The sequence below is a fragment of the Brachypodium distachyon genome, chromosome 2, assembly GCF_000005505.3.
Source record: "Brachypodium distachyon strain Bd21 chromosome 2, Brachypodium_distachyon_v3.0, whole genome shotgun sequence".
Classification (NCBI taxonomy): Eukaryota; Viridiplantae; Streptophyta; class Magnoliopsida; order Poales; family Poaceae; genus Brachypodium; species Brachypodium distachyon.
Window position 1 is genome coordinate 25,632,213 of NC_016132.3, and position 15,504 is coordinate 25,647,716.

Below are 15,504 nucleotides of genomic sequence, written 5' to 3' on the forward strand. Positions count from 1 at the left end.
TAATAGATGATACAAAAGATACCCTCCGATCCATAAAAATTGTCACCCATTTTATACTAAGTTAATATAAATTTTGTGCTAAGTGAGCGACACTTTTTATGGATCGCAGGGAGTACCAAATTAAAAGGTTAATTGATTTGAGGATCACATGATTACATCTCTAGACTAGAAAAGAAAGAAATTTAAAATCAGTGCTAAAACAATAATTAAAACAGACAGCAATGAATACAGATTCTGAAAACAAACCTCTAGGATGAGGTAAAATTCCTTTGACCGAACGGAAACATTGAAATCACTCTATGATCTGACTCTTTAGTGCTAACAAATGCATCTCGCTCAGTTGACATATCATTCTATGATTCATCAAATTATCACTCTTGTTCCTCAATTTACTATGTTCAGTATCACCAATAATTGCTTTCCTACTCTCTTCTGCACAAGCTCTGCACAGCTGCAATTGCATTTTATGTGAAGTCATAGTATGGTTCGCTCCTAAGGGCATGTTCGGTAACGGTCGATCTTCACAAAACTCTTGCGATCCAGCTTCCCGCAGTGACTCCCGCGTCCTGATCGGAGCACGAAACGTTTGGCTGCTCCTGACTTCGGTTGGGCCGAATTCTCGCTGGCCCGGCCTGCTAAGGACGAGTCCTTCCACATCCGCACTCCAAGTCCAAACGCGTACGGGTCGAGGTAGGTGACCAGTGGCCGAGATCTCATATGGGGCGACGAGCTCAGGGGATCTACTCAGTGGAGAACGGAGTAGAGGAGGCCACCGGATGGCCTGCTCGCGGTTCGATCTGGATGCGGCGACACAGGCGACTGTACGGGGTCGAGGCAGGGGTGGATGTCTAGTCGAAACAGCCACCTCATCGGAGAACGGGGAAGGAGGAGAACGCCGACGAACGTGGGTGGGGGCACGATGGAAGGGGATCGAGAGGAGCGTGTCGGGAGGAAGGGGTCGGGATAGGAAAAGGAATCTGGAGGGGAGGAAACGAACCATTTTTTTCACTCGACGGTGGCAATATGGCCGTAATTTTAGTCTGCTTCACGTTTTGCAAATCCGGGGATCTTCAAAACAGGTGTTGTACAGAGAATTGGGTGGGCTTCTCAGATCCAGCTTCGCGGAGTTTTTGCGTTCGGCACTACTCCATGGTGGATTTCTGGAAAGCTGGAAGCTAGCCCACTTCCGAACACACCCTAAATCACCAAGCAACTTTCCTGCCTCCTGATTCAGGGTGGGCACAAAAACCAAGAAACTGAAACCGATCACCAAAAAACCGAGAACCGAAGCTGATTGGACCGAAACCGAAAAACCGTTCAAAATTTCGGGTTTGAGATCTAAAAAACCGAACTTTTATCAGGCAGTTCGGTCACTGTCCTCGGTTAACCGAAATACCCGAACTAACCAAATTGTAAGTGGCCCAGCCCACAGTATCTAACTAAGCCCATCTGGCCTTGTAGAAAACCCCATCGTCAAGCCCACTCCGCTGATCCGCTTCCAACCGCACGACTCCTTGGGCCTTAATGACACAACGTGCGACCTCCATTGCTAATCTCCCGATTCCCCACTTCCTATCACGTTCCCGATTCCTCTCGCTCCGCGTCGATTCGTTCCCTCTCCCGATTCCCCGTCTACCAACCTCCGGCATCCCGGTGAAAGATCGGTATGGTCGACTAGGGATCCCAAAATCCCAAAGGTAACAAAATCCACCAAGGAAAACGAGGGGAATGAACTTTTGAATTGGTGAAACCCTAGATCGAGCTCTTCTCAACCCTTCCTCAAAGTATTGCCTTGAGGGATGCACTAGGGAGAGAGATCTCGAGATTTGAAACTCTTGGTGTTCTTGAGTGAGAGAAAGGGGATGAACTGGGTGTACTCAGGCTTCTTGACTCGTTGGGGACGAAGCCCCTTCTATACCCCTTCAAAATCCAACCGTTACAACTAAATTCAGTTACACCAGTACCAGGGTTCTAGGGGGTAGAACTTCTGCGCTGCTACCGGTCTCCTACCGCTATACGCAGTAGGATTCCAGTAGCGTTTCAGTACCTGACCAGTACCAGGGCAGAACTTCCGGCCACCGGAACGTCCGGCTAATTAAGCGATAGTACCGCCTAAAACTGAATTTGTCTAATAGACTTAGCAGGTGTAAAACAACTCTCAACTCAAAACTGGGTTTAACACTACTACAAAACAGTACATATGTGACGAGTCATCAGTGACGGGCCTTTCACACCCGTCACTAATGACCATCATCAATCACGGGCCTACCTCGCCCGTCACTGATGTCCCCTTATCAGTAACGGGCGTCCAATGCCCGTCACTCATGACCACTCGTTAGTAATGGGCGCGGGAGGCCCGTCACTAAAGGTTCAATGTAAAAAAAAAATGCAAAAATCACAAAAACACACATCAGTGGCGGGCTTTAAATCTAGACCCGCCACTGATGACCCTTAAAGATTGAAATGATCATAACTAATTCATAAAAAATCAGAAAAATGTGATTCTTTTTGCTAAAGTCTTTTTTTTTCTTGATTAACATGATGGAACAATAATATCATATCTTAGCATTTTAAAAATGAACTATGTAGTACAAACTTGTTATTTTCCACACTTCAAGTTTATGGTTTGTGCCAAATGACAGAAATTTTGTCCATTTCTATGCCATAGTTCATGATAATGTATCCGTTTTTGCATAAAAGTGCATCTTGTCATGACAAACAGTATTGCCAAAGAGTTATACAAATTTTTGGTTATAAAAAATCATTTTCTATTTTTGAAATGCAAAAAAGGGGTATTTTGTGAAGAAAGTACACTTAATATGGTTCCAAATGGCCTTTATCCAATTTTCACACAAACTTGAACATTATTATAAACTTGTAGACCAATTTAGTTATACAAAATATTTATATATTATATGAAACAGAAAAATAGAAAAAATATCTTGTATGGCCTCATTAGTGACAGGCTATAAATTCATGCCCGCCACTGATGCCTTTTCTTGGGCCGGCCAACCCATCTAAGACCCAACTCAATCCTTCGGCTATAAAAAACCCTAGGCTAACCCAAATCCCCACCCAGTCCCTAACTCTCTCCCACTGCCACCGCCACCACCTCATTTCTCTCCTCGAACTCCCTCTCCCACTGCTATCCCTTTGCTCTCTCTCCCCCGTCTCTCTTTTGCTCGTCCCCACCGTGAACCCGGCCAGCCAGCAGCGAGCCTCCGCTGTCCGCCGCGAGCCCCAACGCTGGCCCCGGCCCCTTGCCTCCACGCGCCGCCAACGGCCGGCACCCCCGTTCTCTCTCGTTCCCTCTCTCCCGTTCCCTCTCTCTCTCTCGCCGCCTCGGATCCCGGCCTTCGCCGCCACGTAGGAGGGCGCGAGCGCCACCTTCGGTGCCGGCCGCCCCCGCCATCTCTGCCGGATCCGGCCGCCGGTACGTTCTCCCCTCTCTCTTGTCTCCCTTGCACCTTTGTTCTCCCTCGCTCCCTTCTCACTCCCTTGCCCCTCTGTTCTCCCTTGTAGTCAACGAGGGTGCCACCACCGAGGAGACGAAGCCCGTGGGTTCCCGCCACCGCTGATTTGTTGATTTAGGTTGTTGTTATTGGTATAGAAATTTGTGATTGTATACATGATCTGTACGCAGCGGATTTGTTGCTTCATCAGATTAATTTGTTTGGTTTGTGATTAGATTAATTTATTTGATTTGTGATTATTGAATAGAAGATTCGGGCCTGTGGCCTTTTTCTTTTGGCCAAACTTCTATCACTGTCGGTTGCTCACCTGCTGACCGCCACTGATGTGATCGACATCAGTAACGGCTCGACAGCCCGCCACTGATGGGTGGACATCTGTAACAGGTGGGCCGCCCGTCACTGATGATAAACTCATCACTGGCAAGAAGTGAGTGGCGGGCGGCCTGCCCGTTACTGATATACTTTTTCGACCGTTACTGATAACTGTTTTTGTAGTAGTGTAGGCTTTATGAGGGTGCAATCTAGTACATTTGTGTACGTGAAGTTGATTCACTCAAAGCTTTCTCAAATGGACTCTCTCTTTATAGTACGGATTTTTCTACGACTCAATAAAATAAAAAGGCGTAAAACCTAATACGCTTCATTCCTTTTTGAGGGCGATGAATCGTGTCACAACACTAGTTATCAAATCTGAAAACACTTGGTGCACGATTAGTCCACATGTTATGTTGTCATTAACACCAAAACTCATTAGGGATCTGAATGCTCTTTCACCCGGGCCCCGCGAGCGGCGGCCGTTGGTGCCACGCCGACTCCAGGAACTGCTGGCGGCACCATGCTGACTACCGCAGCCGTCGGTCGTCCTCCCTTCTCCAACCGCTCGGCGCAGGGTGGCCGCACGCCCGCAGCGACGGAGGCACGTTTCCTCTCTACTGCATATTTTGGTTTTGTTCGGTTAAAACTGAGAACCGAACCGAACTTCCGCGGAACCAAATTTTCGGTCAGCAACTTTGAGAGGAACCGGTCGGTTAGCGTTTTTTGAGAAACCGAATTCTTCGAAAATTTGAAGAACCGAACCGATCGGCTCGGTCTAACCGAACGCCCACCCATACTTTGGATCTTTCTTTTTGTACCAGTCAAACATATCGAGAAACTTACCCTTATATTTTGAGATAGAAGACATGTCCTGACCACGAAAAGCAAGAGTTTGTAGAAGCAAACGTTTAACAACAACCAATGTAATCAATACTAGCAAAAAAAACCGTGCGTTGCTACGGAACAACGAGAAATGTATTAAGATACCAATTTTAAAGTTTGACGTTTCATGAACACACATGCCTAGAACGATTACCATTTGTTTAACTGTCATGAGGCTATGCTCTGGTATCTTAGCTCATCCCATCTCTCTGACTTTCTCCCTCTGGCCCATCTCCTGCGCAACCCAGCACGAGGCTTCTCTTCATCTTCCTCCTGGCATACGACCACGAACATAGCAAATGCGGGTGCAGCCATGTCGTCGCAGGTTTGAATCCCACCAATTTGGTAGTTTTTCTCCGAATTAAAACTGGGAAACTAATCCCCACTGATTGACGAACCAATCTTGTCCATAAATTCTTCGTTTGGCATCCTCTTGATCTTCCTTTGAAAACTGTTGCCATTAATGCCCGGCAAGACCCCTCTAGCCCCTTACCGTTTTAGGATCGAGGAGAGCAGGTTGGTTTGGTGATGGATGCGATCTAATCCAGGAGGGATGGAGGAGGCGCATCGCGTGTGCGTACGTGGGGGGCTGTTTTTTTTGATCTAGAGGAAAGAACGGGACTGAACGAGCTCGTTGATGGAAACAAAGAAGGGGCGACAGCAGGCGGCGAGCGACATGAGTGCGGTGCGCCGGAGGAGCGATGTTGGTCGGCAGGCGGAGGTGACGCCAGAACAGGCCGGCGAGGGGCGATGCGGTGAGAGCTCGGTCAGGTGGCTGACGTGGGAATAAGACATCGACGGACACGATGAGGAGGTGGCGGGGCGGAGGAAGAGGGAGCTAGGGAGATGAGGCGGTGGGCAGGGGAGGCAAGTCGGGGAAGGGTGCCATGGGCATCGACAACAGGCTTGAAGGGTCGATGTCGGTCATGATTTTTGTTCGGACTGTTTTTTAATCGTGCGTGGTGGCATATCCATAATTTTGGTGAAGTGACATACGACGACGATGCCCGTACAATCACCACCAACTCCAATTTAATTTATTGGTATAGATTAGTGAAGTGACGTACGGCGACGACGTCCGTACAATCGCCACCAACTCCAATTTAATATATTGGTATAGATACGAGCTTTGTTTTATTCTTCTTGCTACCTAGTATCCCTGTCAAACACATGTGGCGGATTTTGCCTTGTTTTTTGAAGATGTGTTTGTGTGCAATTGAGTTTTGTTTTGTTAGTCGTGTAATAGATGTTTTGTGCATACGTGTGTAGATGGGGTGGGGGAAGGGGGGTTGCCATGACAACTTTTGATGTGCAATTTTAGTTTTTTTGTGAGTTAGGTTGCATATTAAGATTGTTGATGTCGAATTGAGTTCTTTTTATTGAATTACACATGCATGTGATTTAAGATTTCACATACAACTTATCCCTGTACATCTCTTTTAAGGTGTACTGTATTCGGACATGTACTCAAATCTCTTTCCATCTTGTCATGGCTTTGATTTCTCCTGTAGTGTCCTTTTTTGTTCAAATTTTTTCGGTAGAAAGGAAGGAAAAAGAGGAGAACAACCATTGCTTTCTTCATGTGCACGGTCGGCGTTTTTCCTTTCTATAAGAATTTTGTCCAACACAAGTTTATAAACAAAATCCAAATCTTAGAGGAACATGCACATGGGCGAATAAAAGAGAGAACCGGTCAACATGGATCACATGGGACATAGAAAAATGGTGAGATTGTTCGGCTATCGTTCGATGACTGGGATTTAAGGGTATTTTCTTAAACCTCAGTCGAGTCAACTGAGTCCGAGACAAATGACATGCACTATGTGTTGTCACATGATATTTGCTCAAAAATAGTGGGTTCCAAGAAATATGCATCGCCAAGACAGAAAGAACAATTGAACGAGACTGTAAACATAAAAATAGTTCGGTCGAAGCATGATTTTAGCAAATGGACATGATCAGCAATCACCCACAATTTAGTGAAGACCAAAGTGTAGTTACAACCTGATTAGGAAAGTGTAGTTCATATCAATTTGAATTGTTACGCTTCGAAAAGGGAAAACTTTGCACACGCTTAGTTTTCATCGGATATTTCTCCTAGTCCAGATACTTCACACTCTCCTCCCAGGCTCCCAGTGTCCCACCTTCCCTGAAACCCTGATCTCCGGCGATGTCTCTCCACCAGCGCCCGCACCAGAAGCCGCTGGCCGCCGATTCTCTCCACGTATCCACCGGCCCTGCCAGCTCCGCCCCTTCACGGCCCCTTCCCCTCCTCACGCTACCCTACCTCTTCTCCCTCCTCGCGCTCCTCCTCCTCCTCGCCCTCCTCTTCCCCTGGGGGCCGCCCCGCCACTCTTCTCCGGCCTCCCCGTGGCGAGCATACACGCTCCAAGACGCTGCAGCCTTCGCCGCAGCGGCCGGGAACGGCACTATCGTCCTCGCTGCCGTCTCCGGGCCCTACCTCCCCTTCCTCTCCAACTGGCTCATCAGCGTACGCCGCGCTGGCCGCGCTGACCAGGTGCTTGTCATCGCCGAGGACTATGAGACCCTCGAGCGCATCAATGCTGCATGGCCGGGACACGCCGTTCTCATCCCCCCCGCCCCCGACGCCCAGGCCGCGCACAAGTTTGGATCCCAGGTGGGAGAAATTCCGGTTTACCCCCGAGCTGTTCGATGAAATCTCCATGTGCATGATTGGGCCTGCCTATGTGTCATTGTGTGCAGGGATTCTTTAACTTCACCTCACGGCGTCCACGGCACCTGCTGCAGATTCTTGAGCTGGGTTACAGCGTCATGTACAATGATGTTGACATGGTGTGGCTTGCCGACCCGTTTCCATATCTTGTCGGCAATCATGACGTGTACTTTATGGACGATATGACTGATGTATGTATAATTTTTGTGTTTGTCATTGGGATTGTTAGAAGAGAGCTTGATGAGGTGGGGATTGTTGGTGCAGGTGAAGGCACTAAATCATTCGCATGAGCTTCCACCGCCAGGTAAGAAAGGGCGGCCATACATTTGCAGCTGTATGATCTTCCTGCAGCCAACAGAAGGGGCTAAACTGCTGATGAGGAAGTGGATCGAGGAGCTAAAGGAGCAGCCCTGGTCGAAGAAAGTGAAATCAAATGATCAGCCAGCATTCAATTGGGCTTTGCTAAAGACTGTCGGGCAGGTATGGGCTGCTAGATTTCCTTGTCCATATGTAACCAAAACTAGTCAGTGAAAGGACACTTAAGATTTCTTTGGGCATGCAAAGATTGAATTTCAACTTATGTTTTGCGGTATTTGGTACTGTAATAGGCGTTGTTTCTGGTCAATTGGGTCATGGGGTTAACTGGTCAATTGGGTCAGAACGGCTTATTTCTATGTTTGCATGTATGGTTCAGGTCGGTTAGAACCAAGGAAACTCAACTTTGATATAAATATTGACCAGTTAACCCCATGCCACTTTGTTCAATCAGATAAGAATAACACTAGTTTGTTCAAGTTCTTTGCCAATATCTTCCCTGAACATTCTAAGGAACAGCACTGACACTTCAAATTTTGTCATGTGATTTTTTTGTGAAATATTATATGATGCTTTGTTACTTCGTTTTATCACAGTATCGCTATACTATTTGTCAAAAACTGGATTTGCCTCTACATGTGCATTCTTTGTGTTCTGTCATCTGTGTACTTGTATTGTTGTGGGTTGTTGCTTGTGTATGTTTTTATTTTGTTCAGATTGTTTGTTATCATGTGAATATGAATACGATCATTTGGGGGATCCTGTACCGATGCTGTGGAGGCCATGTCTAGGAGAGACATGGTTTAGCAGTAGCATGCTGGACATATAGAGGAGCGGAGTCGTGTTCGACTTGGGCTGAAGTCCTTTTGGATTAGGCTTGTCAAGAAGGGCTCAATCCCTATCCTATGAATTCTCTAGGCCATTCATGATGGGTTAAAGTTTGTATTGTGCAAGGTTATGATAATAAGAGTTCTCTTTATAAATATCAACCGCTTATCTATGTACGTGAAGCAAGTTATTAGGTAGTGGATAGTGGGGTCATTGTAGATTGGACCTGGTACGGTGGATATGGGACAATACATCGGAAACAGTATTCTAAGTTATGTGAATTTAGGAAACATTCACCATTTTGAGTTAATCATTTATATATCCTATACCATGGTACAACAAAATGATATCTATAGCATGAAAGGCACCTAATCCAAATACATTGAACTTTTAACGTGGAAGCAGCGATAGTCATGTAACAGTAGTCTGCATTACTACTTCATTGCATGCATGATAAAGTAGTTCAAACGAGACCTTGAACTTACCTGATGAGGCTTTAGATTTTGTTTCCTATTTAAATTGTTGACACTTTCAGCTTGATCTCTCTGGTACATTGTGTGAAATACATTGATTTATTCTGTGGTATATATATTCCAGATTTTGGTAGCACCGGAACAAAGGGGCTGTAGCGGTCCACAGTAGCAGGATTGAAAAAAAAAACTTAGCAGGATCTTATGTTGGTCTGATATGCTTTTCTCGTATGCTACTTATACTTAGAGCCAGTAGTGTTTATGCCCTGTACTGCTATTGTGTTGTATGAAGTCTATTTTATTAATACCTTGATGTCAAATCTAGTACTTATTTTCTAAAGGTGGTAATATTTTCTCTTAACAATCATGGCCTATTTTGGATGAGGCCTACCACATCCCTGTGTGAGTCTCTCAAGATCATGTTTTATAGGATTAACTGTACCAAAATCGTATTGGTTTTTGACTTGTAGTTTTGAAGCTTTTGCCTTTAGTATGGACTTCAATAGATGTGCATTTGTTGTAAGCTGTAAAGTGTATAATGTATATTACTCCCTCCGTCCCATAATTCGTGTCGAAATATTACATGTATCTAGACGCTTTTTAGGAATAGATACATCCATTTTTTGGGCAAATTTTAGACAAGAAATATGGGACGGAGGGAGTATTTAGTAGTAACCTTTCCAAGGAAATCCATAACTGTTGCCTCCTATATGTTTCTGTACTTTATACTAATATGAAATACTATGAAGTATCATATTTACCGTTCTTGTATATCCATGTTGCATTTTAGTTTTTAGTTTACATTCTGCTAGTATCTTATGGAGGTTAGATGGAAACAAAGGCTTTCATTCTGATTCGTTGGAATATATTTTCCTGGATTGTTGCCTTCAAACAGATAATGTCGTTTCATCCTTTGTAAAACTAATAAAGTAAGATATTGCAGGTGGATGTGTATCTACTACCGCAATCTGCATTTCCAACTGGTGGTCTCTATTTCAAGAATAAAACATGGGTCAAGGAGACGAAGGGCAAGCATGTCATTATACATAACAACTACATAACAGGGTTTGAGAAGAAGATAAAACGCTTTCGTGATCATAAACTCTGGCTGGTGGATGAACACAGTGATGAGTCACCACTTGGTAAATTATGAGCAAGCTGTAAAGGCTAAAGTACATCTTCTTGCTAGAGCATCACAATTTTTTAGCTCGTATTTGACTGGCAAGGACTACAGAATCAGCTGTTGGATGATTTTCCATCCACCACATGGAATTCAACAGGTTGAAAGTGTACTTCAGGGGCTTGATGTACAGTTGAATACCATATCCGTGTGCCGAAGATCCTGTTTGTACATCAAAACCCTGGAGAATTACCTTTCTCATGAAGGTTATCTTCCAAATTGCAATTCATTTTAACAAAACTGATTGGTTTGAGAAGCCAGGTAAGATCTTAAAGGCATGAATTAATGGCTGCAAACACTGCCAGTCCATTGATTTGTCCATTGTGTAGATTAGAAGTTTTGTTAACCTGGATCATTGCAAAGCATTTTTTGACAGTTTTTTGTATTATTGATTTGTCATCTGTATTATGGATGCTAACAAAATTATTACTAATTGCGTTGACCTGCAGTAGCTAATATTTACAGTTGCTACATTTATGTTCGATCTTTGTTTCTTTTCCTTTTATTTTGCCTTTGCCTTTGCAATTTGATGATGACACTCACTTCCACTACATGTGGAAGGAACTCTTATGAATGTTAGTTCAAAAATTCTTGCTAAGTCTGGAAATTGTAATGTTGCATGTAGCAGACAATGTAATTCATCGTGGTCACAACTTTTATCATAGATATGTTTATTCAGGAGTTGTCGGATAGCTGGCTGTCCAAATTTTCTAGGAATGAGAGACCATGTTCAATCGCTGGTATTGCGGATGTTCAGTGGACTCTGGAAATAAGAATCAAAGCGTGCTTAGACATTTTTCCAGTGATCCTACTGCAGTGATGTACGCTATTTGCTCAATCATTGACTTCTGGCCAGGTCTTCAGACAAACGCAGGTGGAAACAATCTCTGCCAGAGGATCTGAGGTACAGGACGGCTGTGGCGAGTAACGACTGAAATCTATAATGGTGTGCCATCCGACTGGAAGCTGCAGACTGAAGAATGGATGGTGCTATGGTTTTCGAGTTCAGCACTTCAGCTAGCTGGATTGTTTCTGCTATTTTTTTTTGCTTCAGCAGTCTATCTTTTGATCTTGCTTGTGGTAACAGTGTTTTGCATGTTGTCTCGCATGAAGGCCAGTTTTCGTTGTGCTGGACTTGTTTTGCTGGCGTGGCGTTGTTCATTTTGTGTTTGTGTGGATCAGAGTGTGTGTGTTATGTCAGGAACTTACTTATGTAACAGTAGAGGCCGTGTTTTTTCTTCTTTTCGGAAAAAAAAACTTATGTGCCTGCTTGTGTGGTTTCATTAATGAAAGAAAAGGGGGTGGGGGTTGGAACTGTGGAAGTAACTTCCATCATCAAATAAGTGCGCTTTTCATACTAATCATCTCATAAAAAAACGCCTGCAATTAGAAGAACGGAATCCCAAGCTAGCGTCGCCGGGGGCCGGAGTGGCTACTGTTCTCGGAGCCTTTACTTGATGCCCCTCAGCTTTGCTTTCCCTGGGAGCAACGCCATTGCCTTCGCCCCACACAAAGAACACCAGAGCCGGAGGCACGTCCCACACATATATGCCCCCTGCCCCCCGTGCTTGCATCTCTTCACATCACCTGATCACCACAAGAAGAAACCCAGCCACCCTCGTCGAAAAAGGATCAATGGGCCAGGCCGTCGCCAAACCGAAGCAAGGTATGACCAACACCTCCATCTCTTATCGCCTTCTTGTTCCTGCACGGAGCTGGGCAAAACTCATCCTTGGCTTGCTAGCTTGGCTTCTGTTAATTGTTGCTAGTTTGATTATCATCGCAGGGGCAGCAGAGCAGGCGACGCAGAAGACTGATGAGAAGGACGGGAAGGCTGCCGGCAAAACTAACGATGCAAAAGAGCTTATCAATTTCATGGAACAGATCTACGACCGTAAAATCAAGCCTGGCATAGAGTTCGACGATTTCTACCACGCAATTCACGATATGGTTGAGTAAGCCTTGATCTATTCTCACCACAGCTAGCTAGTATCATTCCATATGGTTTCTATACTCTACGGCCTACAGTTCCAATTTATTCGGCCATTTTACATAATTGTCTCTATCTGTTATTGCATTCTTCTTCAGGAAGTTCTGCGAGGAACGTGGGCAGTTGCAGTACAAGATACCACCAAGAGAGGAACTTGAGCGTGCGTACAAGGTTAGACATGCCCTTTCAGAATAAAGGAAGTTCCTCTGCTTTCTGTAGCATAGCTCCTTAAACAGAGTTTGGAATCTTTCTTTCGTTTCAAATCTTCCGAGATAGCTACAAAATCGTACTCCCCATTAGATGCCCTGACAAATCTGTCGATCCGACATGAAATGCACCAGAACCAGAAGTTCACACCTACTCACCGTGATTATTAAGGCTGTGGTTCATCAAAGATTTGTGCCACTGCACATTAAAAAATAGCAATGTACGCACTAAGAAATTATCGAAAATAGTATAATTACTTATGTGCACAAGAACCTAGGTAAAACAAACTACTAATCGAGATGCCGATTTTACAACTAAAAGCATGCTCCTGCCTTCCAAATATAGACAAGATTAACATAACTCTATGTCAAACTTTGACTGATTATTATGTGCATATAAAAGTTACTCCTATATCATTTTTTATAACACAAATTCAATGGTATTGTTTTTTTTGTCACAATAACCTCATACTACTATTCTAATTTTGTCAGTCGAAGTTTGACAAAAATAATCCTGTCTTGATCTTGTATATTTGGAAAGTGAGTACTACTTGTATAATAGCAAAATGGCGTGGAGTATTTGCATCTAACGGTATTGGCGGAGGCACTGAACTGAAACTCCTCTCTCATGGCCGTGTTTGCATTAGTATTTCTGTCTATCTTCATCTCGACTTCATTTCACATAGAACATATAGATCTAATTGCACTTGGTTTTGCTATTGTACATTCTCAATGCTGCAAAATTTAAATAGACATTCAATTTGAGGGTTAAGATTTACAACAATATCAGACGATCGAGAAATAGCAAAACCGGTAGAATAAGCTGATTCAGTTTCCCTCCGTTGCAGAACGTTCACCGAAAGGATGGAAAGAACCTGACAAGGGAGGAGTTCATGAAGATCACCGAGAACATCATCAAGGTGGACAGCTTCACATTCGGCAAGGCCGCCATCGACGTGCTCATGGTCCTCTTCGGCGCCCCCGTATGCGCGCTCTTCATCAAGAGGGTCATCCCTGGCCTCAAATCCTTCTCGGACGACGTCGTCATCCCAGTCGCCACGTCCGGCGCCGTTGTGTACCTTGCCAAGACGAACAAGCTCTGAATTGGGCGCAAGTAGTGTTGCTGCTAATTAACTTACCACAGGAAGAAATAAGGAGTCTGAATCGTAAGAATGTCGTTGTGTCGTGGCTCTATTGCATCGATCCGGCAGATTGTAAAGACGTACGGTAACGAAACTTGGTGTGAGTTCCCTATGTTCTTATATGTGTGTATGTGCGTGCGCCTACTATGCAGGAGAAATATGTGTCACGCTATAAAGTCTGTTGAACTTAAGAGCAATTTCCTTGAAACAAATCATGTGAATATGTGTCACTGAAATGTTATTGGTCAAAAGAAGATACTTTGTCATGTCACAAAAAATGTAATAGCAAGTATAGAAACAATGTACAAGTATTTTTCTCGAAGTATACAAATATATTTTCTGAAAGATCCAGCAAATTCTGGTGTTCATGTATTAGCGCGCAGGTATAGAAACAATGTACAAGAATTTTGGTGGATCAAAGATTTACATTGAGCACAGGACAAACCAAACTATAAAATAGGGTTGAGAGGGTGTTGCTGGCAGAGAGAACTTGCTTGAGGCTCAACTAGGAATTTCCTTGAAATCTCTTCTATGCTTCAAGGTAGCAAGGTTGGAGATGCCGTGTTTAAGTCGGCGCTTTCAGGCCTTACTTCACGTTGATAAGAGTTGAGTCTTAGAGAAGTTTTTGGTTTAGAGAAACCTTAGCCACCACTGACCACTCTCTCACGCCCAGACCGCATGACCAGAGCTTGCACTCGGAACGCGGTGCTGGACATCTTGTTTGACAAACATAATCAAGATTCACCATGGCATTTACAAATGGCAATAGCAGTTTCCTCCTTTATTCTTGCGGAACCCTCTGCTCGGCGATTCTGCCACCAAGAGTTGCACAGGGGAACAAATGGCGGCAAGCATTTGTCCTTCTTGGCAACAGAGTAAAATACACCACTAGTCCATGAACTCGGCAAAAATTAACATTTTAGTCCACGAATTCGAAAAACGCACACTTAAACCTCTAAACTGGGACTACTGTGACACTTTAGTCCAAAAACGATTCGGCGAGGCTTAATCACACCACATGGCTGCCACGTCGGCTTCAGCGACCCCTTCACCGGCGTCCTCTCGTGAAAATTGAGCATTGTGGGCTTGATAGCAACCTTAGGCGAGGCGGCGGCAACAGTGTGGTTCTCAGGGCCCCGGGATCCCCGTCTGGGCGCGGCCGCCTTGCCCCTCGCGAGTGACTCGCATGGTGATTTTGCAAAAACAAAATCCTGAGAAATTTGAGTAGCAGTGCGCGGTCCTGGCCGAAGCTGACGTGGCGGCCACGTGGTGTATTTAAGCCTCGACGAACCGTTTTTGAACTAAATGACACAGTAGTCCCAGGTTAGGGGTTTAAGTGCGCGTTTTTCGAGTTCGTGGACTAAAGTGTTCATTTTTGTCGAGTTCATGGACTAGTGGTGTATTTTACTCATAGTAACATTTTGGTATTAAATGTTTATGTATATGTTGCAGAAACTATCACGGGTGCTATCAGAAGAAGTGCAACAAAACCACTGAAAGAAGCCATATTGTTATTGTAGAATAATTTTATGTTTCTGTTCTTGTAGTCTGCAGAGACAAAGCATTTCTGTTTTCCTTTGAATCCTGATATATTTTTTGGTGCAAAAATTTGGTTATAACCTGATTAGAGGAATGTGAGGGTAAATGATTGGAGGGGTTATTTGAAAAAAGGCAAGTACTGAGTCTGGTTGTATGCGTGAAAAAAGGAACACATGCTTGCCACGTCATTAAAATATGTAAGTTACCCGGTATAGAACTATGACGACGTATGAGGTGAAAACATCTATTTAGTGCAAACAGAAAAACTTCCAATGCCAGTCATTAGATCTTAAATATATGGTTTAGATGCAAAGTGAAACCTATAATCACTTAAAGAAATTTATAAATTTATAACTTGTGCCTTCGGTCTGGATCGGAGAAGGGCAGTGCTGGCCGTCAGCTTCTCCTCGCCTCAACCTGAACCTGTTCTGAATCGTTGATTGCCCAAATGCCCAACGGGCATGAATAA

At 44.3% G+C, this 15,504-nt stretch overlaps 1 protein-coding gene across 2 annotated transcripts; it reads left to right on the top strand.

Moving 5' to 3' along the window:
• The first annotated feature begins 6,763 nt into the window (after window positions 1-6,763).
• On the top strand, window positions 6,764-11,425 carry LOC100839509 (UDP-D-xylose:L-fucose alpha-1,3-D-xylosyltransferase MGP4). 2 transcript variants are annotated; one of them, XR_002963886.1, is made up of 5 exons: window positions 6,764-7,308; window positions 7,395-7,556; window positions 7,630-7,845; window positions 9,922-10,419; window positions 11,015-11,425. XR_002963886.1 is itself a non-coding variant. In XM_024459998.1 (4 exons), exons 1-4 carry the CDS (start codon window positions 6,841-6,843, stop codon window positions 10,129-10,131), a joined length of 1,056 nt encoding a protein of 351 aa, XP_024315766.1. In that variant the 5' UTR covers window positions 6,764-6,840; the 3' UTR covers window positions 10,132-10,756. The 2 variants fall into 2 exon arrangements, 1 of the variants encoding a protein (XP_024315766.1); XM_024459998.1 differs by lacking the exon at window positions 11,015-11,425 and having other exon boundaries at window positions 9,922-10,756.
• The last annotated feature ends 4,079 nt before the right edge of the window (window positions 11,426-15,504 follow it).

What these genes read in the sequence shown, in the direction of transcription:
- LOC100839509 (XM_024459998.1), top strand. Translation starts at nt 6,841, where the DNA reads ATGTCTCTCCACCAGCGCCCGCACCAGAAGCCGCTGGCCGCCGATTCT. An exon ending in TTATGGACGATATGACTGAT is followed by an intron (nt 7,557 to 7,629) that starts GTATGTATAATT and finishes TTGTTGGTGCAG; the next exon opens with GTGAAGGCACTAAATCATTC. An exon ending in TGCTAAAGACTGTCGGGCAG is followed by an intron (nt 7,846 to 9,921) that starts GTATGGGCTGCT and finishes AAGATATTGCAG; the next exon opens with GTGGATGTGTATCTACTACC.